At 38.6% G+C, this 25,699-nt stretch overlaps 1 protein-coding gene across 14 annotated transcripts in view; it reads left to right on the top strand.

The window, feature by feature from the left end:
* The window catches only part of syngap1b (synaptic Ras GTPase activating protein 1b), a 169,968-nt gene extending 145,539 nt beyond the window's left edge, over window positions 1–24,429 (top strand). For 9 of the 14 annotated variants that reach the window (XM_030393281.1, XM_030393282.1, XM_030393286.1 and 6 more), the window contains 3 exons: window positions 40–251; window positions 5,563–5,635; window positions 18,721–24,429. In XM_030393281.1, coding sequence (XP_030249141.1) covers window positions 40–251; window positions 5,563–5,635; window positions 18,721–19,062 — 627 coding nt within the window. In that variant the 3' untranslated portion in view covers window positions 19,063–24,429. Of the gene's footprint in view, window positions 1–39; window positions 252–1,307; window positions 4,462–5,562; window positions 5,636–12,865; window positions 12,928–18,720 lie in introns of those variants that run through there. The other 5 variants (XM_030393290.1, XM_030393289.1, XM_030393291.1 and 2 more) reach the window with 4 other exon arrangements.
* Window positions 24,430–25,699: the final 1,270 nt, after the last annotated feature.

Raw genomic sequence — 25,699 nt, 5'->3', positions numbered from 1 at the left:
ATTTTCTAATTTAGCGTCCCCTCCGTATTTTCGCCTCAGGTAAAGGAATACGAGGAGGAGATCCACTCCCTGAAGGAGCGCCTGCTGATGTCCCACAAAAAGCTGGAGGAGTACGAGCGGAGGCTCCTCACGCAGGAGCAGCAGACCAATAAGATCCTCCTACAGTACCAGAACCGACTCGATGACAGTGAGAGGAGGCTACGGCAACAGCAAGTGGAGAAAGACTCCCAAATTAAAGGAATAATTAACAGGTAAATGGAGGCTGTTGTTGGGATGGAGGGCAAAAGACAGCTAAGACGTCGTTTTTGACTTTAGTTTATTTGGTGAATTGACTTTATGAGTTGTCATCCAAAACGTGTGAAAGAAGTGACATATTCTCTCAGATAAAGATTGATAGCATTAATTAAAATGCATTATCGTACTTCCGAGGAGTAAGTGGAAGCAGAGGACTGCGATTGACACAGTACATTTTTAGAGTATTGGATTTTATTTCAACAAGAGCGAAACATGAACTTGAAGCAGTGCTATTTTTCTTTCCAGAGATACATACAGTATATTGCATATTGGAATATGACTCTATTTACACGGTTGTTATGTTGCAAAGAATATTGGAGGGTAGGAGGTTGTTTCAGTTTCATTAAGTAACACAGTCCTGGGAGGAAGGCGGAGAGCTGCACAGCATATTGAAAGCCAAAGCTGCAGATATGTAATGAGTGACAAATTAAATGAGAGACTATTATAAGCAAGCCAGAGATCTATATCTTCTTCGATAAGCGTGCAGGGCATGTTCCCTCGGCGGTTGGTTCTTTTCAACTGAGTTAAGCCGGACAAAAAGAGTCTCCGATTGTCCTCGAAGCTCTTGTTGTGGTAGCGAATCTGCTCTCGCATCCTCGCAATGTGGTTTGTTATTCGAGAACATCATATTTGGCCCGACTGTGGCGAAAACTCCAGCTGAGTCTTAATTCATTGAGTGCTTGTGTGAAATTGTAATGGCGCCGTGTCTGAGTGCAGTCTTTAGTTTTTATCGATTGACCACAGAATTAAGTAGTTGATGCGAAAAAAGAGTGGAGTATTGATCGCTCTCTGAGTCGTATGCAGGCCCGAAAAAACCAAATGTTTGCTGTGGATTCTTTGCGTATTTTGAGTGTGACTGCAGATTAGCGACGCTGCCTGAATTTAGTTTATTTTTTAATAGTGGAGAGAGTACACAACATTTTTCTTGTTCACATCTTATAATAGTCTGTGGTCTGCAAACTGAAGGGTGGATAACTGTGACAGAGAATATTGCCACTTCTAATCCACTCCAGGAAAGAAGACATGGAATGAAGACAGAGACAGTCCTGCTCGTCTTTTATTGGGGAACATCTTATAAACCTTGTATATAAAACCACCATTAAAACATCCTTCCCTATCCTATCTATCATCAGCCGCCTTTTATAAGCACAGCTACTAACTGGATCTCTGGAACATTTCAGATTCCACATAGCTTAATTCTCAATTGACTCTCCCAAGAGATTGTGAAAAGCACAAGAGGATCTTAAAATCTGATCGCTTCAGAAAACATGTCTGCACTTTTTAAAAGCAACACAGAGCAATGTTCTGGACCTTCAGGCGCAGGACTATGGAAGACAATGGGTTAATATTAGCTCTTCCATTTTGAACCGAGGTGAACCGTGTTCGCTTGAAGGACTGCTTTCTACAGAGCGAACATGGGGAGCACCGCCTCTCTCTCTCTCTCTTTGTTACATTCATACGGAGCTATGGTGTAAGAAGAAGAGGGAGGAGAGTCACAGACTATGATGAAGATTCAAGCATGAAGGCATAAAAAGGAAATATGCCACATCACAGAAAACTTTATCAGAGCACTTAAAGCCAAACCATTGATACTGCTCCCCTGGAGTATAAGCTCAAAGCGAATACAGTAAATCTGCTGCACACAGAGAGCAAAGTGTGCAGACAGCTGATATCTCCGAGGCTTACACTTGCAACTTGTGTGATTTTTATCATCAGACCACATAAGGATGAATTAAGTAGCAGATCTGGATGCTTCCGAGTCAGTTTTACTCACTATTTACTGAGCCAGACCATGGTGCATCGTTTGGACACATTTTTAATTTAAATTCACCCATGAGCAATGAAAAGAAAAGTGTGACTGCCAAGAAACATGGTCCCCGGCCATCGTATTGGATTGATCGGACTACAAAATCTTAGCAAGCTGACAGCATTATGTGATAGTTCATCTAAAATTTACTTTGTAAAAAAAAAATGTCACACTCAGATACATCACGTCGGTGCAAATGCAAGCTCAGGTTCTGCAAAAAGGAGCGCGCGTGATCCTGAACTCACGGCTCCTACGTAGGCTTGAAAAAAATCTCTTCACCCGCAGAACAAAAAAGGAAACACTTAGCGTCGTGTTTCAGCTGTCGGAGATTTTTTTCTTTCAGAGAAGCCTTAATGTTCTGCGCACAAACTTTACTTTAAACTCGGAGCAGCTCCAATATCTTGTCGTTTGGACCAGATACAGTTTTTTTTTTTTGTTCTCAACAATCTAATTTAAACCAAAGCCAAATATTGAGTTCAAGGTCAAGCTATGTTAAATCCACTGAAAACACTGAATCCACTTTACTTGTAGCACTTATATCTATATTTTTTCTTTCCCATTCGTTGGCTACAGGCTCTCCAATTTTTTTTTTTGTTGTCAAAATATTTTATTCCTTTTGGGTAATAAATGATAATAAATATATAGATAACAAATATAAACTATTTATCTTCCCCCAAGCTGTTTTAAAAGAAGATTTACTTTTTGAGAGATTAGTGAGATTCTATGGTCTTGATTGTACCCCTCATAGTAATAATCTATTTTTAACTATACTCCATAGCATATAAAGTCTGTGATGCAAGAGCCATAACAATAATAATATATGAGATATATATATATATATATATATATGAATTCTATTGAGAGTGATATTATAATTATTTTAAAACCTTGCAATAGCGAAACCTTTTAGCAGGAGAAGCGCAATAATAGATACGAAATCTCCACGTGTACATGCAGGATCCTGCTGAGGTGTTGTCGTATGCATCTTGTGTACATAAAGAAACTTTTCTGCCAAAATCTTCTACCAGGTGCCACAATGCAGTATCTAAACAGAGTAGAAATAAAAGACCTGGAATACTGTAAAGTGCAAAAATAACCACAGAGGCAACGTGACAACAAAAGACGTGACTCTTTTGACAACAGTTTGTTTCTGCAAAAGTGTGTTTTTCTTACGTTTATTTTTGGCTTTTATCTGTACGGTGTTTGTGAATTTATCTGCATTTTTGAATGAAAGTCTGCAATGGTTATTATTTATGAATTAGAGCGCAACAAAAAGATTTTTCTCTCTTCTATCTGTATGATTTTGCTGTATATGCTTGGTATTATTTTTGACCTGCAAGTCCGTCATTGGTGGTCGTCCAGTGACATGGTGATCAGAGTAGTCGTTTAAGAAACGCTAGACAGTATTGTCATTTAAACTTATGCAGCTACAGTATGATTTGAATATTATTATTATTATTATAAAAAGGGCAACCGTTTTATTTTCCTTCTCCCTCTCCAGAGATATAGATAACATTCTGGTGTCAGTATATCCGCCTCTCTTCTGTAGCAAGAATTTAATTGATAGGCTGTATAGATTGTACAACGGCAAAAACCTTTGTTTTAAAATCTTGCAAATGAATTCATAGTGGTGATGAGTTTTGGCTTGATGTGTGTGTGTGATCAATATATTGGTCTGATTGACATGGCTTGTAGCAGCAGCCAAGAGTTTATAGTCTCTATATTTATTATGCAGACCTGTGTCAAATAGTCATAGCAAATAATTCTTAGTTTGGTTTAACCACAGGGGAGGGTGGGAAGTCTGCTGCACCAATCAGACGCCGAGAGGTAAGTTTTCAGTCAAACTGTATGTCGGCAATACAACGGGAAGTATTTGCAGCTGCTGTTTGATCCAGGTCTGTTGTTTTCTTTCCATTGACTTCACATTAACTTTACATCGTTTGTCTCTTGCCTTCTTTTCTCTGTAGCAAAAATATTCAGACATTGTGACCTCATGTTGGTTGGACACACATTGTTTTTTGACTACATGTATGACTTGACCTCAAAAGCACACTACTTGAAGAACAACTGGATATGAAAAAGCTTAACTTCTTTTTTTTTTGTAACATATCACCCACATGAATCATTGTCTGCCTCTTGAAGTCATGTCGAAAATCTTAATGCTGTAAACCCCATGTTACATTCCATTGTTTTTTCGGGACAGTGCTTATATTTCTGTCTGTGCTTTACAGTATGATTGATTCTTTTTTTCTTTTTCCTATTCTCTTCTTCTTTTGTAAAAAAATTAATAAATAAATAACTCTCGACACTGTACATTGTTTATGGAATAAAACATCCAAACGCTTATGTTTGAAACTTCACCTGTGGATTTTCGTTCTTTATTGTCGAACATGTGCTTTCTCTGTGTTCTGAATGAAAAAAAAAAAAACATATGAATGTGCTGAAAGTAGCCTTGGGTGACACAATACGACTTGATTGGTGGTAATATTTAATCTGCCCTCGAAAAACCTGATGGCAATTAAAATGTTCCTGTTGAGTATTTGATTAATGAACACATGAATGACTTTCTTTCTGGTCATTTTACCCAAACGAATTGACATTAATCTGCAAAGTTGCTTATTAGTGAACTATTATAAAGGGATAATATTCCAGCAGGATGTTTAATCTGCTGTTGTAAATCGGGATAAAAAGTCAATCCAATGAAGTCTATCGTGTGACGAGGACTTTTTTTATTCACACTAACTTCTATTTGGCATCCATCACCACCATAACAATACTCACAGTTTTAGCCAGTTGGCCGTGTAACTGCAAGGTAACCTTGTGTGAGAACCTTCCTTGAAAGACTCTTTCTGGATTAAATCCCTCGCACTCGGTTTAATCATGAGAGCCGGGAAAACCTGCGCTTGTCCGATGGCTCGTGAAACATGCAGCATTAAGCTCGCCCCATATCTGCGAGCTGTGTCTTTGAAATGATTAGTCAAAAGGATTTTGCCTTGGTCAGTCTGTGTTATGTAAGACAGGCAATTCCCTAGGGGATGATCCGGGCTCGGTTACTGGACCATTCACTCAACGAAAACTGAGCGTAATTGTCCACAGTTGGCTGTAATTGCTCTTGGAAAACACCTTAAATTGGGTTAAAAAAAAAAAATGCTTTGATGAATCCCATGGGTGCTAGAAGAGAAAGAAGGCTCCACCAGTGAAAATTGGCAGTGCCTCATAAAGCGTGGCTTGGGGTTGCAGCTGCTCCACATTTGCTTAAAAAAAGATTGAGCAGCCCTATCAGGTTTGAGACGCAGGTAAACCAAACGCCTTGTCACTGTGGTGTCGTTGAGACAGATGTTACAGATGCATCTGCTCAACTTCTTGTCGAGTATCATCTTTGAATTCACAATACTCCCTCTCTTTCTGTCACCCAACCCTTCCCCCATTTCTCTCTCTCTCTCTCTCTCTCTCCTTCCAAGACTCATGGCTGTGGAGGATGAGTTAAGGGGAGGACCCATCATTGAGCCAAAAACCAGGATTTTCGCTGATCAGGTCTGTGAGACTGCTTCTTCTCTCGTCGAGTCCGTACGATGGCCCGTGCTGTCTTCTCTCCCCCCTCTTCCTCTCTTTTTTTTCCCCGCTACTGTTATTATTTTGTCTGCTGAGTGTCTGTGGTCCCTCTGATTGTCTTGCCCTGTCCCCAACCCGTCCCTGTGTTTGGGTTTGACTGCCATCTGTCTGCCAACACACCTGGGAGCTTTGAAGATCAGAGAGTGTTGCTGTTTGCATTCCTCGGCTCAAGCTACCGAGACTCTAGCTGGGTTTGTGAGCATATCTCCGCCTGTGGTGATGACCATGTTGCCAGTTCTATTGTGTTGTCGAGCATGTCGGGGTTGAAACTCATTTTCACACATGATGCGGAACCAGACTTACTCTCAGATTATTGAACAGCTGAGCCCCAAACACTGCGTAGTGGTGGTGGTGGTGCTGTTGTGTTTTCAGGAGCTTCCTTCTTTAGTCGCTTCTCATTCCATGCTCTCAACCCGCCCCCTTTCTTATCCCTTCAAATTAACGAGCCCACCTCCAAGCATGACTCATGCTGTAAATATAGCGTTTTGCGCGCATACTTATATATTTTGTCTATATATATGTGTATGTGTTCGTGTGCAAGAAAAAATGCTAAGAATGGAAGAGGTAATGACACTGACTACTCAGCTCATTCATATGTTTGTCCAGATCCGTTTTGTTTTAATCAGAGCCAAAATACTCATATTCATACTGAGATAATCCTTCTATTTCTATGTAATTATTTCTGATAGTCACCAGCAGTGGTGGAAGACATAGACAGATCTTTATATAACAAAAAGTAACAAAAGCATCATGTAGCGTATTCTTTGGTGCCAACTGATGTGTGAAAGGTGCAGCATGGAAGTATTTTACTCAAACCCAGCCACCAGATAAATGTTGGCAAAGTACGATTCTTTTAAACAACAACTAAGTCAAAAGTTTACATTTCTTTAGATTGAAAAAAAAATGGTCCCTTGTCATAAAGCTGTGGTTATGCTCTGGTTAGGTTTAGACACAAAAACCACTTGGTTAGGGTTTAAAAAACATAATATAAAGGCTTTGAATACCTGTTTTGGTCTCCATGAACACAACTGGAGATGTTCCAAATATCCTGGGTTTTTTTTACTTCAACAAATGTCTGGAAATCATCCTGACATCGCCTTAAAAATATCCAGCAGTGTCATGTTTACAAATGGTGAGACAAATGCTGAGTAAGGCCCAAACCGTGGTCACCAGCGTGTCGCCTCCACCTCCTGATATGTTTATTTTGAGTTATGGTGGAGTGACGCATCTAGGAGTCGTATGGTTAAAGATGGTAGGACTGTGAAACCAATATGGTGTCTAAAAAATGTACGTTGTGCACCTTTAATGTACCTGATAAAGGCAGTTGGGTATAAATTGTACTTTTCCCTGCGTATCAATAAAGTCCTATTATATATATATATATATATATATATATATATATATATATATATATATGTATATATATATATGTATATATATATATATATATATATATATATATATATATGTATATATATATGTATATATATATATGTATATATGTATATATATATATATATATATATATATATATATATATATTATTATTTTTTTTGTTTTGTTTATTTGTTGATTATATTTAGCATTTTCAACCTGAATTAAAAACTAGAATAAAAATATATGCCTCTAAATTTTAGTGAAGCTGAGAAGTATACTCTTGATCGGCTAATCGATTCCTCTCTTGGTCCTTTTAGCTCATCTGTGATCCACATTGGAATTTCCTATTTGCAAATATTGTGTCTTCTTTAAGCCCTGCTGGGCGCCAGATGGATAAAGCTTGCAGCGTAGGACGATGACTTAAGTGCCATTAAAGTGTAGGCAATTAGGAATGTGAGATTTGATTTAGTGCAGATAATAACAAAAATAAATAGATAAAACAGTAAGAGACTCACATTTACCGTAAATAAAAATAGATTCAGGACCTTTAGAAGCCCAATGAATCATGTTGAATCTTGTTCATTGTCAGCAAAAAAAGGTGGTGTAGTCATAACACCTTCTATGTGGATGACACACAGTATTAAAGCAGTGTTGTCATTCTTGTCTTCTGTCTCAGGATACATTACTGATACATGATGTCAAGATGCAATTTTATGGAGTTTTATAGAGAATATGTTCAAAATTATAATGGGTTAAATCTGTCATATTCCTTTTTTTAAATTTGAATCATGCTGTAAAACTCTGCTGATAAACAAAATTACTGTAATTTAGAGCTAATATGTGTTTTGATTAAATAACATTGGTGTTCCATGCTAAAATGCTAACAGCAGCTATGCTCAAGATTTTCCGACACGCTTTCACTCACATTTCATTTCCTAACTCATCATTGCTTTCGTTTCATCCAACATGATCCGTAATTTTATTACAGAAAACATTGCAAAAATTAAGCTTTGAATAAACACAGCATCTTCTAGTACTTTAACTGATGAAGAAGCTCAAGTAGAATGTCTAAATTCTTTCTTTATAAACAAGTGAAATACTCAGTTTGAGGTGAGGACTTGTTCGTTATTCTCAGTGAACAAAGAACCAAATAAATGATTTGTTTAACAAGCTTACAAGTCTAAGGAACTGTTAAGAGTAGTGTCAAAGGGTTAAATGCCAGTGTTGAGCAGCAACACAAGGCTTTATATCTGCCGGTGACAATTTAAGCTCCAATACTGCCTTGACAAAAATGTTTATAGGATTACAGAGGAGCGCACAGCGAGCGGAAACCTGCTTAACATTCAGACTGTGCTGGAGGTTATCTTCAGTGTGCTGGAGTCTCCAGGAGTTTCTAGAGTGCTTTATTCCAGCAGCTCAAACTGTACAAAGTGAAATCATAACCTTAAAGGTTTTATGAAATAGTCTGCCTTATTTGCTTACTTTACTAGAGACACCTGTCTGACAAATCTCTCAGGCTTTTATGTTTGTGGCCACAACAATTTATAACATTAAAGAAGCTAAAGAAATAACTGTGTTTAAATCACTGGGAGCTGCAGTGGATGCATACGATGAGCAGAACATATGATAATATACAATTCAACACAGTTGAGACTTATGTTAGCAGTCCTGTGTGGCGGTACTTTGGCACAGAGTTGCTTTGAGCTAAATGCTAATGTCAGCATGCTAATATTCTCATGATGGCAATGCTAACATGCTGACGCTCAGGTGTAATGTTTACCATGTTTAGCATCTTAGTTTAGCGTGTTAGCTTTTGGAAGTAACATTTCCTAATGAGCGCTAAACACATAGTACAGTTAGTATTAGACAAATCACAAATCATCCTGAGGGGGAGGTTACGGCTGGTAAAAGATTTCAGGGCAGTTTGTTAAATATATGTCCAAGTATTTTACTAAAAACCACAAATGTGAACCTCAAGGAAAAGTCATGGGCTCACCAAAATCATTCCGATTTAAGGAATTGTTCACCCAGAAATTTAAATTCGGTCATTATCTACTCACCTCCACACCGATCAAAACAGGAAAACAACTGTGAAAGTAGATGGGGACTTGTTTTAAACATATAAAACCTAAAAAAAAATAACAAAACGCTCCATTCTGCTCATCCAGCCTAATCCAAGTCTTTGTTTGGAAAACCCGGAGATTTCCATCTAAAGTGGGTGCAAAAGCTCAACAGTGCATCAAGGTTCTAAATACAGTCTGTTGTATTGTATTAAGTGTCCTTTTCACCATCTATTTCAGTTGTTTAGGAGAATGTTGTAACACTGTTTTGCTATGAAGCTCAAGAAATGTCTTGCAGACTATAAAACTTCCATCAACTTAATTTTCATGAGAAGGGGTATACATAATTATGACATTTTTATAATTTTTGGGTGAACTGTTCCTTGAATCATACACTGTTATGTGTTTATGACAAATAACAGTTGTTGAGATATTTCATTGCAAATTAATCAACATTGCATGGCTAAAAAAATACTGTCTGACTGATAGTACCAGTGTTTGTTTGACGTTGTACTGTAAACAGGTATGAACAGCAGTTGATCCACAGGAAGAGATGCTACAAGATAAGATTTGTTTAGTTGTAATGCTCCTTTAATCTACATGCATCTTGTGGTGCTTGTTGTTAAAACAAACGGTGCATTAAGTGGACATTTTATGAAGCTGTTCATAAATTACAGGTCGTTTTATATTTCAGCTTCAGAGCCTCACAAACCTCAACATAAAACACAAGCAGACATTTAAGTCCTGTGTGACGACACTTCACTTTAATGGGTGAGATTGGTGCAGGGGGAAGTAAACTGATAGGTAGTGACAGGAGGAGAGGAATGATGCAATCGTTTCCTCAGGCCACTGCTACGTACTGACTTCCAAAACAACAGCCCACACTTAATTAGAGCTCACATAATAAAAACAGGTGTAGGATGCCATAGTCCTTCACACAGTGTGCATACAAGATTAACACACCCTCCATACTGATATTTTACCATGTCTCTGCTATTAGAAGGACATAATTTCAGCATAAGTAAATAAACATACACTCCAGCAACTGATAAGGTAATAACTGCCAAATAATGTAACAGGTTTTGGAAAGTCTTAAAAAGATGCCTTGGAAGTTACAGAAAAGTGCACAGTGGTCTTGAAATATCATCATTATTGTGTCAACAAGTAAGATATAATTGGTAAGTAGGTGATCATTTACAAGCAGCGTATTTGAAATGTCTTTAAAACGACCCGCAAATGACCACAATAATGACCCCAAACAAGATTTAATGATAAATAATATTCAGCTATTTTTTTATTTTTTATTTTTTTACAAATTAGCAGTCCTTCCCAGCATGCATTGTTTAATAGTTCAAACTATCCTGAGATCTTTCTTTTTCATAGTTTTAAGAAAGCATATATGATTGAAACGTACATTTTAAGTAATGTAATGTTTTTTATGAAGACATCACTAACCATGATAGAGGTTAATACTGATTCAGTCTTGACCCAAGTAGTTTCATTTATGTAACAATATTGGAACAAAGTAGCGTATCAGATACTTAAATGATTGTGTTGACTCAACATTTAACTTTATATGAGCTGAATGGTTAAGATGTGTAAATGTTGTGCACTCCATCTCACGAGGCACAGTCACGTAGTACTCATGGAGCATTACAAGGGAGTTTTGAGTTTCATTTAGGTATCAATAATAATTAATCATTATGAGGGATTATTGTTAATTATGATAAATAATATGATCTAATTTGCATTAGATCACCTTGTGTGATGCAATGCACAACATCATGGTGCCCGATGTGAGGCGCTGCATAACATTAAGGTGCCCCATGTGAGGCGCTACATAACATGATGGTGCCCCGTGTGAGGCGCTGCATAAACATACATTACAGGCTGGTTCCTTATAGAATAGATCTTATTGTTTGTTTAAGTTAAGTTAGTTATTTCATGCTACTCCAGAAAATAAATAATTTATATGAACTAATGATTTTGAGCCTACTAATGTAAGCTTGATATGTCTACACATTCAATTATGTGTTTAAGTTTGTTAAACTAGACCTGTTTAGTTTCACCTGGTATAAAGACTTGGATGGTTATAGAAGATGGGTTTCCACACAATTTTCTAGTGAGGTCAACTCATTCAGGATGTAGTCAAGAGTGTAGTTTGAAATGAAACCCCAACAACTTATTTTGATTTAGTGGCCTGCTGAGGCAAAGTAAGACAGAAACTAGCTGTGAATTTCCTGAAAATATGTTAAATAAATGACCAGATATTTAGTAACTGTTTGTTGGACAATAACATATTTATCAATGAATAATGTTGGCGTAATTTCTAATAGATGTTGAGGTAATAAGGGAGAAATTTCATTATTTACTTGATAATTACTAACAACTTTCTATGAAATTTCTGCACCTGCGAAATGTGTTACCATCATTTCTAATGCTTGCCGTAGACAGTAACATTAGTTTTCTGCCACCTTTTTTACTGGAATGACTGAGAAAATGGCAATAAATTGCACACTGTGTTATTAAAAAGGTCTTTCAAATCTGAAGACAGCAGAAAACCTGTACATGCTAATCCAATAAATTGCATCACATTATTACACTAACAAATTCAGTGTAACACATTTCATTTGATGGTCCAATAACCTTGACTAATGATTTAACAAATTAAGGTTAATACGTTATGAATTTACATTGAACAGCCCTCTTTCAGCTAGTCAGTGCCATTTAAAGTTGAATCCTTTATAAAGACATTGTGGTATATTTTTTTTACAGTATCTGGCAGTTACTGCTCATTATCAGTTATAGAACTGAAACGTCTGGGTTTTTTAAACAATCTTTACAGCCTTTTTTAGATTTTGTGAACTCTTCGTTTGATCAGCAGCCATCAGCAAGGTGTTTATAATGAGGAAACTGCCTAATGATTTTGCAGTGACATTAATCATATCGATGTTTCATTCATAAGATCTGATTGCACTCTTTTATCTGTTTTAATTGTTGCAACTTCTTGAGAGTTGGTGATTTTCTGAGCGCGTGTGTGGTGTGTTGTGAGTTACAATAAAACCTGTTTTTTTTCTCTTGTTTTCTTTTGGATAAAGTATATTGATGTGAATATTATTCTGTGTTTTCCAAGTGTGTATATTTATCTTTATGTAGTAGACGATTGCACGTTTGATAAGCATGTTTTACTAACCTCTCTGAAGCAGGAAACATGCAAGATTCAGCTTCCTAAAAAAGGCTATAATTGAATTTACAAAGCTGCTTTCAGATGCAGATGTCGCTTGGAGCACAGAGTTAACGCCTTATTCTTTTCTTGTCCTGAGCATGACTTCTGTTAATGACACAAAGCATGGCACGCTGCTTTAACGCTTTCAGGCTGTTGGGTTGTCCGATAATGTTGCGCGTGTATGGTTGCCATTACGTATGTGTATGTAAATGTGCGTTAGTGGGCCTTTTTTGTGTATATTTATGTCATTTTTTTCCAGTTTCATTTTCTGTTCTGCATTGTGTCGTTCGGGTGGCCGTTGATTTTCTCGACCCTCACTGCCCTTCTCAATCCTCCCCACACTGCACACAAACCTTCCCTCCTTCTTTTGCTGTCCACTTCCTCCTCCTGCACCCCTGCCTTCAACCCTCCTCTCCTCTTCCTCTCCTCTCCCCTCTTCCTCTCCTCTCCTCTCCTCCTATGTTGATGAGATACGGTGATTTCTCTTAGGGGAGGCGTCAGTCCATCCTAGTGCAGCCCCGTCTCGCGCCTGTCCCACCCCGAGTAACCAGGTAATAAACAAACCGGCAAACTCTCACTCTCCATCCATATCCTGCTGCCTCTTTTCCACTTCTGCTGTTCTCTATGTGCGTCCCTGTCCACATGCAGCACCCTGTGAACTCACTGCAAGTCCAACACACTGACGGGCCCACCTTACTTTCCCATTTATCTTCCAGAAAAAAGGGGCCTGTCACAGAGTATTTTGGACAGAGGTGCTGATGGCTCTGAAGGGCACACCTCCATGTTGAAAGAGTGACAACAAAACAAGATTTAACTGTGAGCTAAGTAGCTAATGTGGCAGCGAGAGCTGTTCATCTGATATATGTCTGAACTGTAGCGCCTATAAATCATACTCCACACACTCTCCACAGCACCAGGCCAACCTGTGATCACTTTTTACTCAAGGATACCAGATTAATTTAATGTATGTAAACAAGAGTTTGGATTGAACACAGTTCCTACCCTTTGAGTGCCCTGATGCAAGAAAACTAGCTATCTTTTTATCCTTTTAGCAGAGGGCTGGCTTAATTTTACAAGCTAGCCAACTAGCTAAATTACTGTAGCTAGCTTTTTAGCACACCTATGGTTTATGTGACCCATCCTTTAACCTAAACGACTGAATGGGTCGATTGTTTGCATCTTCCAAAGCAACATGACAGCAGCAAACCTGCCAGACCTCTGTCTATGCTCGCAGTGTTGTTGGTTAGGTTTCAGAAAACAATGTGGTTTTGGTACCTACATTACCTAAATAACTTAAGTCACGTAATGTATGTCTTTTTTCACACTGGATCTGATCATGAACGAAAGACCTACCTTCTACCTATGAGGACCTTAACTCTTAATTACTTGTGTTACTTATATTACTTGTCCACACTTCCTACGTCCCTGCTGTAATAATCAAAACAGTCACTAGAGGTCGCTGCTTAACACTTAACATATCTATGCATCATAATAAGCTGCTGTCATTTTCGTGGGCTGTTGGCTCAGGAAAAGCCAATTTGGCTCATCTGGTCCCACAGTTATAAGTCTTCTTAATCGTTTTTGATATAGTAAAGTATGTAACAGTCCTATCGTAGGATTTATCATAAAAAGGAAACTACAACTTTATTTTAACAGACAGAAATGTTTTTTAACCTGCTGTGGTTTTGTTGTCACTCTCCCAACACTCTCACTGCCACTTTGCATCCACTGGTAACTCTGAAAATACTTTGTGACAGCGAGTTTAGGGAGTTTATTTCAGATCTGACATGAATAATATGCTCTCTCACAACATATTAATAAGCCTTGGCAGAAATGTATAGAAACAGAAGCACTTAAGCCATTTAAAAATATTAAACATTGACTGTTTTGTGTGTGACTGTTTGCAGTGCTCTACAAATGTAACAATTAAAAGTGTCATTAAGACGCACAATTCAGTCATAACCAGCAGTTCACAGACATAATATATGCCAACAATAACATGACTGAATGCTAATGATTTTCATGTCATATACAGATACCTTCCTGTGTCTCTCTGCATTGTGTAAAGCAGAGAAATACAAAATAATCAATGAATACCATTGATTCTTAAGCAGATGTTGGCATTTGCAAATATTCATAGCCACCACATTTTATAACTTGAGCTGATTAACTGGGAATATATTAACCAATATAATCTATAACCTTTCTCCATTGAAAGGTTGAAGAGTCGAAGTTAGGGTTAGTTTGTATGATAAATAATATTACTACTCGTACATTTATTACAAACAGGACGCAGATTTCCTCTGGCTGTTACAAATGTACAATGACAAGTCATCAGCAAAAAACATAAACAGAAAATATTTTTAAGCTTTACGTTACTTTCTGCCAAGTAGCTGCACAAAAAAATCCAATAAAAGAAATCACACACAATCACATGTTTTACGGTTCCATAGACTTCTGTCCAGATGTGTGAACATTAACACACAAGCTGTCACATTTTGTGCCTGTTTACTGGTTAAACATCTGGTTAAAAACAGGCCCAAATGTGGATTTGTATCCATTCTTTGTGATAAATCTGTCCAAAAGTCTCTGGATTATTGTGTGAATTATCTTTTATTAAAGATTTTTTCCCCTCTAACATATGTTTTCCTACACACATGAACTCACATTTCCATTCAGTTTTTTTCCATCCCTCCCAGCACACCCTCAGACAAACAACGTGAATTATGGGGAAATCTCCGTATCTGACCCGATCCTTCCCTGACGAACACTGATTAATGTGCATTGATGTGTACTGTGTATGTTTTCTGTGTCTTTCAGTGAGTCTGTGTTTTTTCTGATATTTATGTGTTTGTGTATGTGTTTGGCACCTGGGCACATTATTTGGTTGAATGGTGGCGTATGGAGCGTCTGATGAAGTGTGACATGCGTATTTTTTGTTTCGTTTTGGCGTCAGAGTCAGAGCTCTCCACCTGGCAAGCTATAGTCATTTTAAGCCATATATAAATATATACATATATATATAAACTTATTAAACCAACACTCACAGCAGGTTTTTTATTTCAAACATGGAGGCGAGAAAGATTTTTCAGTTTGCTTTAGACATCCACATCAAATTGATTGGAGATTGGAGGAGATGGGTAAGAACCTGTGTGTACGACACTATCTGCATCATTACCAAACACCACAACATTTCAGTACTCCGCTAAGTGTTTTGTGTTTCTGTCTCCAGTACAACAATTTTCATTAGCATAAAAAACACTCTCACATCGAGCTGTAATTGAATGCACCAAGTAATCAAAACACTACAGCCCACAGAGAGTGAAGCGAGTTTGGTAAGTTAAAAAAAAAAAAAAAAAAAAGGATGTCAGTAAACATTTTTGCCATGTCTTTGTTCAGCTGCTTGATCCCTGAGTTTAATAGACATGTGTATTGTGTCTACACATGGATATTAAACGACACTGTTGGTCGTGTTTGAGAGTAATGAAACAAGTGTCGGTGGAGTCATGTTACTGGCATCCTGTAACTGTCTGTAACCATATAGAAACCGTAGCTGTTCATAGCACCAGTTAGCAGCTGAAACTGTATTTCATTCATTTTGGTTCTGATTGAGAAGAGAAAAAACCTGCTAATTCATATCAAATTTGGGGGTAATTTTTCCTTTTTTTGTTTTTTGTTCTTCCTCTCTTCACTTCTTTCTTTTAAGTGAAATGGAAACACCTTCCACTCAGTATGGACACACCCATCAGATACAGCTTTATCCAGTGATAATTTGCTTTTGCTCCTTCTTTGATTCATTTTCTCTACTGGATGCAGACCAAACTCTCCCTCCTACTTCCTGTCTTTTCCCCCTCTACAGCATGTCACCCCCATTCATATTGCGGTATTCATACTTCTTGTATGTGAGCAATAAAGTGGTATTTAATGTCATACATATTTTCCAATGTTTGATGAAGAAAATAAAGCTGAGTTAAATTAGCTTGTTTTTTCACATTTCTCAGTGAAACAGAGAGTCTCTGTAATTATGTCTAGACACCACACAGCAAATGTGCCAGGCGAGATCAATCGAGTGCAATTATTTCAAGAGGTTCTACACTGGTCTGATGGTAAAACTGTGATTTTCAGCTTTTCAAAGTGCTTCTATATTCAAATCATCTTGCAGTAGCTCTTGGATACAGTGAGCACCGTCATGAATAGAGTCCTCATAGTTGTCTTATTGGCACAATAACCCAATTGTTTTCTCTCCCCACTGCTCCTTCACAGACGTCAGTGAACAGGACTGGGAGTGAAGGCTTGCTAACACACTTTGAAATATACTAATAATGATATTTGCATTGCTGTTATTCTGCGCCAATGTAAGTAAAGAAAAGATGGCAAAACCAAACTTTGACTTATTCACTGATCAAAAGCTCCAACCCAGGATGAGCACCCATGCAGCAGCTCATGCCCTTTTCCACCAAGCAGTCCGAGGGGCAGTTTCGGAGCCAGGGGGTACCATTTCTTGAACTAGTTCTTTGCATCTTGACAGCCAGAGAACTGGCTCTTGGTCAGAAAAATTGGTTCAAGAGCAGCACCAAACGTTGCTGGTCTGGAACAGAGAACCGCTTACGTCAGGGGTTTAAGGGTGGGATTATCGACCAAGGACCAACTAAAACATTATTAGGCACTTTTATAACTAGAGCATGTATCGCTTTTAGTCTGAATTGTGCAGAGAATAGTAAAGAAAGCTTTTCACTGTGGATTGATATCTACCGACGCCCCAAATGGTCATGAATTGAAAATATTAGTTCCTCTGTTTTCCTGTGATGATGAGTTACATTTTATTTGTGATTCTTCCGACAATCCCAGAGCATCATTGTTTGACAAGTTTGCGAATAAGACTCAGAGATCAACTTTTCTTTCAAGTAGTACATTTAACAAGTGTAGCAATAACCGCACAGACCAGTGTGTATGTATCGGTCCACTCTCATGAATCTTATGAAATTGGAAAAGCAATATTTGTGGTGTTGTGATGATGACATAACAAACTTCGTTTCTCTGGATCACAAATAAAAATATCTTTTGTCTAATTTGTTATTCCCTTATAATGACAACTCATGGTCTTGAGAAAACAAATAAAATTTAACTCACTATCACGGGAGAAAGGACATAATATGGTTGACCCATGACGGTTTAAGGCCTCCTTAGATATCAGCATAGAAGCAATCGCGATGAGCAGCTCGTTGTGCCAGTTGTGTTACACTGTAATGCTGATTTAGTCATGCAAAGCCAGGAACTGCTTCTGTAAAATGTCGATGTAGTCCGCCAACGCCATTCCAAAGACATGCTTGGATATCGAGACGTATACGGTCACATAATGACTCTATGGAAAAGCAGACCGGTTCTTACCAACACTAGCGTTAGCCCAGAACTTGGCTCTCGTTGGTGGTAAAGGGTTGCGGTCGATGGGTTTGGGTCCAGACATTTTGCTTGGTGAATCTGACAGAGGTTTGGATCTCTTGCCATGCTATAGGATGCACCTTGCTTTTTGAATTTGGCTCTGAGCTCTATGTGGCTTTGTGCATGTTCTCAGTAAGAGGCTGATGCTACAGTGTGTGCTGTTAAGATATTTTTAGAAGCCATGATTATAGAGTTCTTTTAAAAATACTTTCAGCTACTCGAGCTCGCACATTTAAGTAAAAACGTAGTCGATATTGATCATGATTTGTACTCATTGGCAAAGAATGACTCATTTTAACTTTACCTTTCCTGACACCCGACAAACACCCCCTTGCTACTCATCCCCGAGAGGATCAGGACCATTTGAGCTCAAGAATTTTAATTCCCCTTCATCCCCTCTTTCCCTGTGTCCCTTTTTTCCTGTGCTGCCATTTCTATTGGTGTACGTCATGCATCAACTCTGTGACTCATTTGGCTCTCTCTTTCTCCTCTCTTTCATTCTTTCTTTCTTTCTGTGTGGTTCTTCCAACCCCTTATCACTTGTCTTTTTTTTTCTAACTCCTCCTTACTTTGCTACTGACATTGCTTTTACACGTTTTCATTCCAACTCGCTTCTTTGTATTCGCCCGATGTTGATGTTTCTCCACAATCACATCCTCCTCTGGTGATTTTTTCCTCCTTTATCCCATCTGTATCTCACTATTCTTACTTCCTCCCACACTCTCACACCTCTTCAACATGTGATTTTTTTCCCTCCACATGTCACGTTATCTGCCTTGATTGGACATCTCCTTTACGACTCCTCACTACCCCCCTCCCATCGCTCATTGAATGGCCTCTCTCCTACGACCACCTCTCCCCGCTCCCACTCCTCTTTCCCCTCCCCTCTCTCTCTATCTCGCTAGGAGGACCAGCTTTCCTCCCTGGGTTCTGCAGACCCCGGTGTGAAAACTGAAGGTGGAGGGGGAGGAGGAGGAGGAGGAGGAGGAGGAGCGGTAACCAACGATCAAGGCCTCAGAATCTCTTCCTCGGGCATTTCCTCCGACAGCTCACCCCACAATGGAGTCCTCCCCCAAACTGTAGACCCTCCCTCTCTACCCACTCCTCATCAGCATCCTAGTCAGAATGGAGAGCTCCGTGGCAACAAAACATCCTCCCCCATGACAACCTCACAGGCAACCGGAACCAGGGCAGCAGCAACTACAGGCATAGCAGAAGAAGGGGGAGTAGGTCAAACACAACACTGAGCCAAATCAGAGAGAGACGACACTGTCCCATTTTAGCGAGACAATGCTTTGAAAAAAAAAGAACGATAGATATTCTTAATCCTGGGGCAAGAGAGAGAAGAAAAAGTGCGCGGGAGACGAGTAGCAATCATACAGCTACTGTACAGTGCATAACACATGAACACACAACACAAAGGGCTCTTCAACGGACACTCGTTCTCTTGATGCTCACGTGGAGCTTCAGTCGGTATCAGTCTTGCAGGACAAGATAGTGATACCCTGTAAACGTGCTGTTTGAATCAGTCAAACAAAGCAAACCAAGCCGATATGTGAACATCCGCTCTGTGCTCTCATTGCCTGTCCGTGGCCTCATGAGAAACAAACACGCGTAAGGAACAAAACACTATAGAATGTCTTGCACCCCAAAGACTTCATAGTAGCCATTAGCAAGTGCTATAAGCCAGCTTATAGTCACCCTTGACTCCCATGGATGTAGGTGCATTAAATATATCCTGAACACGCCAGGCTGCAAAATCGTTTAGGTAGAGACGTGGTGATGTAGTCTGGCTTTTCTTAGTGCCTTTGAGTGTTTTTCAACAGGGTTTTCCATTAGAGATCTGATACGGAGGTTACAGGTGGAGATCCAAGTCAGAGTCAGAGTCTCTTGCTAGTCAGAGAAATGATCTGTGGGCTAAAAAAAAAAAATTAAAAGACACAAGATCAAGCGTCGTAAAAGGTTTGAGTGACGGAAGACATTTTTGGGAACTTTTCTTTTTTTTTTTTTTCAATCTAAGGGACTTCTTGTTTTTTTGGACTGAGCTCGTGCAATTTTTCTCTTCTCAATCTCAGAACCGATATGTGATAAACTGGTGCTAAACAGAAACAAAATGGTGCCATTTTCCAAGTCTAATGTCTGTGTCCTGCCATAGCACTGCCTCTTTCATTGATTCATTCACTGTCTCTTCTCTCTCTCCTGTGATTTGTCTTTGACAGGACTTTTTCCTTCCCCCCCACGATATGTTTTGTACATGTCTTTGTCTTTGTTCTTTGTGCATCCTGTTGTTGTTCTTATGTCTGATGGGGTTTGGTTGGGGTTTCCATATCTGTGTTTTTAGAAGCACCCTCCTCCAATCTCTGGTTTTATTTACAGTAAATAAAAAAAATGGCTCCCCGGCTCAAAAATTGATGGATCATCTATTGAATGGGTTATTGCAAATTTGTGGAGACCGAGCCCCAGAGTGCTATCTTCAGTTTACACGGAGCATTAAACAATTTTAAAAGATTGAATGAAGCTACTCTGAGTGAAATGAATGAATGGAGTTTATTCTCAGTTTTAAGGTTTCTTTTTCTTTCAGTTAAAATGTGTTGGTCCATTGTGTTCATGTACGGAAGATAAATGGTGCCAATATCGGTACTTTTTAATTTAACAAAAAATTCTCTTACAATTTTTTGAGTGCTTACAAACACTAACGACAGATTAGTAATAATCCCCTTATGTTTTTAATTTGATGCACTTTAACCACACATTATTAAAGCAAACATCGCCAGCATGACAAGATATCATCTCCCCAAATATGTGTGAAAAAAAACATTTGAACCATTTAGGTTTGCCATTAAGTGCCTGGGATAAATATACTGAGCATCCTTTGGCCAGTAGACTAGCTAGTCATCGACCAGATGCACATTTTAAAGCCTTGCATAGGACCCTAAGAATATATTACACCCCTGATGCTTTAAATAATTCAGTGAGAACATGCTTTTTTCATGTTGTTTCCATACTTTCAGGTTTCATTTCAAAATGAAAAGAGTGGCATCTATCTCTAATTATAATTAAATGACTTTTTAGAGTAAACTGTTTTAATTTACGGTCAATTTTAGAAATACTGTATGATGTATTTTTTGAAATGAACTCTTCCGTTTGTCATGTGTCAAATGCTGAGAACACGAGTCTTTAAAATGTTTGTAACGTGTATCCATTTTCCTTCATTTTGTGTATGAACTGTCTGTTGTAAGGTTCGTCTGGATGTGAATATGTTTCTTTGTCTCTGTAGCCTCACACACACACTGGTGTCGCTCTGCAACAACTCAGCTTGTTTAAACGTGCAGGTTGAACCAAGACGAGTTGAAGAGTTCCACCTCAGCCATTTTTTCTCTTCAGAGAGAACAGGTCACTTACTTTGCAGTGTCCAAAGGTCGACATTGGCCAATGCTAGTACTCTCCAGGACAGTGCTAGCGGATTAGCTCACACTTTCAGTGAATGTTTAACTGTTGAACCACCAAATGTTAATAATGCTAGCAAGTCTTAAGCAGGGAAAGATTGTCTTCTATTTAGACAGCTTGTAGGGCTACCTTTTCTTCTTGTGAAATCACTTGTGTATGAAGAATGTTGGATATAAAGGGGTCTAGGTGTGAACATCAGTGTCTTTTCAGAGATGATCCGTGATTGAGAAATTAACATTGCTGTGAAAATACCTCAGTGACTCAGGTAAACAAGCAGTTGCCTCAGAGCTGAACATATATATATATATATATAAAACTATAGAAAAGAGATGAGTCCAGCTTTGGAAAGACTGCCACCATGCAGCAGATACTCGGTCTCTAGCTATGCTTCAATAGCACCTGATCAAGCACCCTCCCCCGTTTCTTCTCTCTCTCTGTCTCCCTTTTTTCTCCCCCTAGCCACTCTCAAAGCTTCATCGAGGACAATGTGGAACCTAATTGGCTGATGCACCATCGACAGTCCACAGGGTGGCATAGCCAAATGTCCAGAGCCCTCTCTCGTGACGCGATTGGCTGACAAAGGGAGAACTTGGGGCATTGGTCCCATTCTCTTTGCTCAAAGGATGGTGCAGAGCCCCAGCGGACCATGTAAGGAAATGCTGGGATTTTTTTTTTTTTTATCTTAACTTGGGCCCTCTCTCTCTCTGATTTGATGACAGGATAATTTTTTTTTTAAAGTGTGTTTGACGCCTCTTGCTTGGATCTACATTTTACTTTTTAAAAAGGTAGGCTGGACACATATCGGGGCGTTTGTTAGCCTGCCGAGCATGCAAAGAACAGCTATGCAGTCTGATCAATCAGCAGAATGGAGGAACACAAAGGCCAAGGAAGGCGCGAGGCTCAAAATCGAGAGAGAGGGGGGAGGTGTATTGTGGGTAAGATGTATTTCAACGGTGCTTGACTTCTCTTGAAATTTCAGTCAAAGCTGATTTACTTTTCAAAGCATTTATTTCTCTCTCTCTCTCTCTCTCTTATAGTCTTTTCAAATTACCCTTTGATTCATCTACTCACTCTTTATCTATCTAGGAAAGCATTATTTAACCGCTTCATTTTTACTCCAGTTTAGACACACTTGATCTCTTTCTCATAGTTTTAGCTCTTCCGTTCCAGTCTCTTTACAGACTTTGATTTTAAAAAGGAAACTAAATATGCACAGCCTAAATACAACAAGTGAAACTGCTTCAGAAACCACAACTCTTGCTTCAGTGAAGACTTTGAAAAAAACCGGACAGAATGTTATTATTTATATTTCTATGATACTTGCTTATTCTTACAATAGTATACGACGAGAAAAAAAAAAAACAGATAAAAAACTCTTCATCAGAAATCTTCCGGAGCAGATATTTATTTCTTGATATAGATAGACGCCTCTATCTAATGGAAGTTCATAAATAATCCATTTTATATGAACCAAGTTTTCTTACTGAGACAATCTTGTGGAGAGAATCGTTGCCCTGAAGGACGTTGACGAAAAAGGGATGAACTTGTGTTTTACCTACTCCCCTTACAGCAGTTTGCACGTTGCTGTGACCTGTGCCCTCCCTCCTCTTAGTTACGCTCACTCGAAATCAAATTACAGAGAAAAAAAAAAGTGGACGGATGTTTTCTTGCCCAACAATCGCCATGGAGCTCTCCATTTACGGACGATGTGAAGGTGTTTTTCGGATGAGGACGTCCCCTTACAGCTATTGTTTTGTATTCGACTATCTTGTCTGTAGAGTTTTAAACCGAGCAGAGGATGAACTCTTGGTTTCAGTGTGGGCCACATTTCTGCAGTCCAATCGCAGTAAAACAAAAACAAAAACTCCCCATTTATTTCTACGGATGGACTCCACTGACACCAGGCCGAGTTGAAATCCCTGCCAATTTCCACTTCTGACTGAAATACAGAGAGAGATATGTTAGAGGTCCTGCTAAAAAACGAGTGAATGTGTTTGTATATAAGTGTGTGTACTGGCTAAATCTTTGTGTATATACTGGATAAATGTGTATATATGGTATGTCTATGTGTATATACAGTTTGTTTGTATATGCAGAGTGTACAGTTATTTTTTCCTCTAATGTTTCTCTCTCTTTCTATGAATAGGTCTTCTCAAGTTACCAATACTGAGGCATGGAAAGGTTTTTAAATGTACCGAGCTATCCGAGGCACTTTGTGTGCAGACTTAGAAATATCAGCGAGGTCTGTCACTTATAGCTGCGTTCTCGAGAGCTCTCATACAAGAAGTAAACTCGCATAATCTTAAGCTTGCACTCATTTTCTGACCAACTAAAAAGCTTTTCTAAGTAGATTTGGGTGACCAAGCAATGTTTGTACATATATAGACTAAGACAATTTCTTTTCTTTTCTTATTTTTTTTTCCAGAAACCTCCATCTGCATTTCTTTGAAAAATTCTCGACCTGTTTTTTGAGTTCTTGCGTATCTGACTTTCACTTTAGGTTCCTATGGTATATGTTTGCAACGGTTGTCATTCAGAGTTATATATTTATTCCGACAACCCTTATATATTTCTTGAAATTTTGTTCCCCAAATTCTGCCTCTCGTGGAGCCGTCTGACCTTTTGTTAAGATTCGGTCGGACTGGCGAATCCTTCCATGAAAGTATACTGTCATTACTGGACATTTGCTTGTTTTTGTATAGGTCCTTAATAAATAAGTGTGCCTCCCCCCTTATACTCTTACTAACCTTAGATCCATTAACTCCGCTGGTCACTCATCTTCATACCCCTTGACAAGCCATAGCCCCCCCCCCCCCCCACCTCCTCCCCAAAACTCCTCTATTGTTGTTTTGACAGGACAGACATTTGGGGATTTTGTGTATATTAATGGAAGAGTGGTGTTGAAGAGTGTATTGCAGTTGTATATGGATTTGTTATGAATGTGGATATTCTGATCATTGAATTATTATTGTAATAATGATAATAATTATTGCCACTTTTGTTGATTAATTCCTTTGATGCGGTTGATGAAGATGCCATTGTTCCTTTTTTTTTTTTCCTTTTTTTTTCTTTTGGAATACACCGGAATTTATATTTTTCGGGTGGGTGAATCTGGAGATAGAAATACGTAAATAAATTAATAAATAAACAAATAATTAAATTCTTAACCGGGTGTGGAAAACGTGTGTTTCTGTTTCTTGATGCGCCACCTTGGAATTTAAACACCCATCCACATCAAGATTAAAGGGTAAGTCTCCTTCCTAATCAACTGAAGCTGCTCCATCACTATTTTTATGTGGCTGGTCCATTATATTTCGGCTACGCAGGTAAAAACTACATAGAACTATGCAGAAAATGTATACAGTCGGTTTTTAACAGATTAAAGTAAATACCTGATTGTAAAAGAGGCAATGTGACGCAGCAGAGCAACCCTGTGTTTGTATTTACATAACACCTTAAAGTTGACATATTCAGGTTCATAATTTTATTTTGTGTTTCTGATAGAATAGGTTTACATGCTTTAATGCTCAAAAACACATCAGTTTTCTCATACTGTCCAGCACTGCAGCTCTCCATTCCCCCTCTGTTTTAGCTACTGTCTCTTTAAGACTATTACAGTCTGCTTTGATTGGTCAGCTCTCGCGTGCCTGACCCAGCATTGCTAACAACAACAGAGCAGCTGTGCAAAATCAATTCTTACGTGCCAAAACTAGCTGCTCGGCTTAAATAATGCAAATGTGTGACATGATGACGTAGTGTGATGTCACAAAGTTACAGCATTAAAGATGGGACTACTGGCGAGGCGTTGAAGGAGCAGTTTTTTCTGTGGGAGAGAGGAGCTTCTTCTGACCTTTTTAACTAAGGAAAAAACTGAGGGAGCATAATTGGTCTCCTTTAAGATAAATCAATCAATGTGTAGCCTTTACTTAAATTACATAGTTAATTTATCCACTACCAGTCAATATAACATATCCAAAGAACCACAAAGACAAACCCTGTTCTGCCCGACGATAACAGCTTAAATGCATGGGGCATGGACATGATTGTCACAAAATTTCAAAAACTCTGTTGCTTTCCAGAAACTATTAAACACACACTGGTGCTTACTCTCATAGTGGGTGACATGTTTGTTCAATACCATGAGCACACATACACACACTAGAGCATCAAATGCGTATTAATCCACAGCTGAAAATAGTCCCGAACAAATGCACAATTTTGCCTTTGGAAAAAAAATAATAAAAGTAAGTAAAAAATAAAAGTACTTATTTGTGTGACCTTCTTTTAAGGATTTGCAGCTTTGGTAGGAACAAAGGGACTCAGAGCTGCAGACAGACAAAGTCAGAAAGTGCTGGCTTGTTGACAACAATGAAAATATAGAACAACGCCACACTAATCATTTAAATGTTCAGAAACACAAGTAACTTTTTGTCTGTA

Source organism: Sparus aurata, chromosome 17 (assembly GCF_900880675.1).
Source record: "Sparus aurata chromosome 17, fSpaAur1.1, whole genome shotgun sequence".
Taxonomy (NCBI): Eukaryota; Metazoa; Chordata; class Actinopteri; order Spariformes; family Sparidae; genus Sparus; species Sparus aurata.
This window is presented reverse-complemented; position numbering and strand designations above follow the sequence as displayed.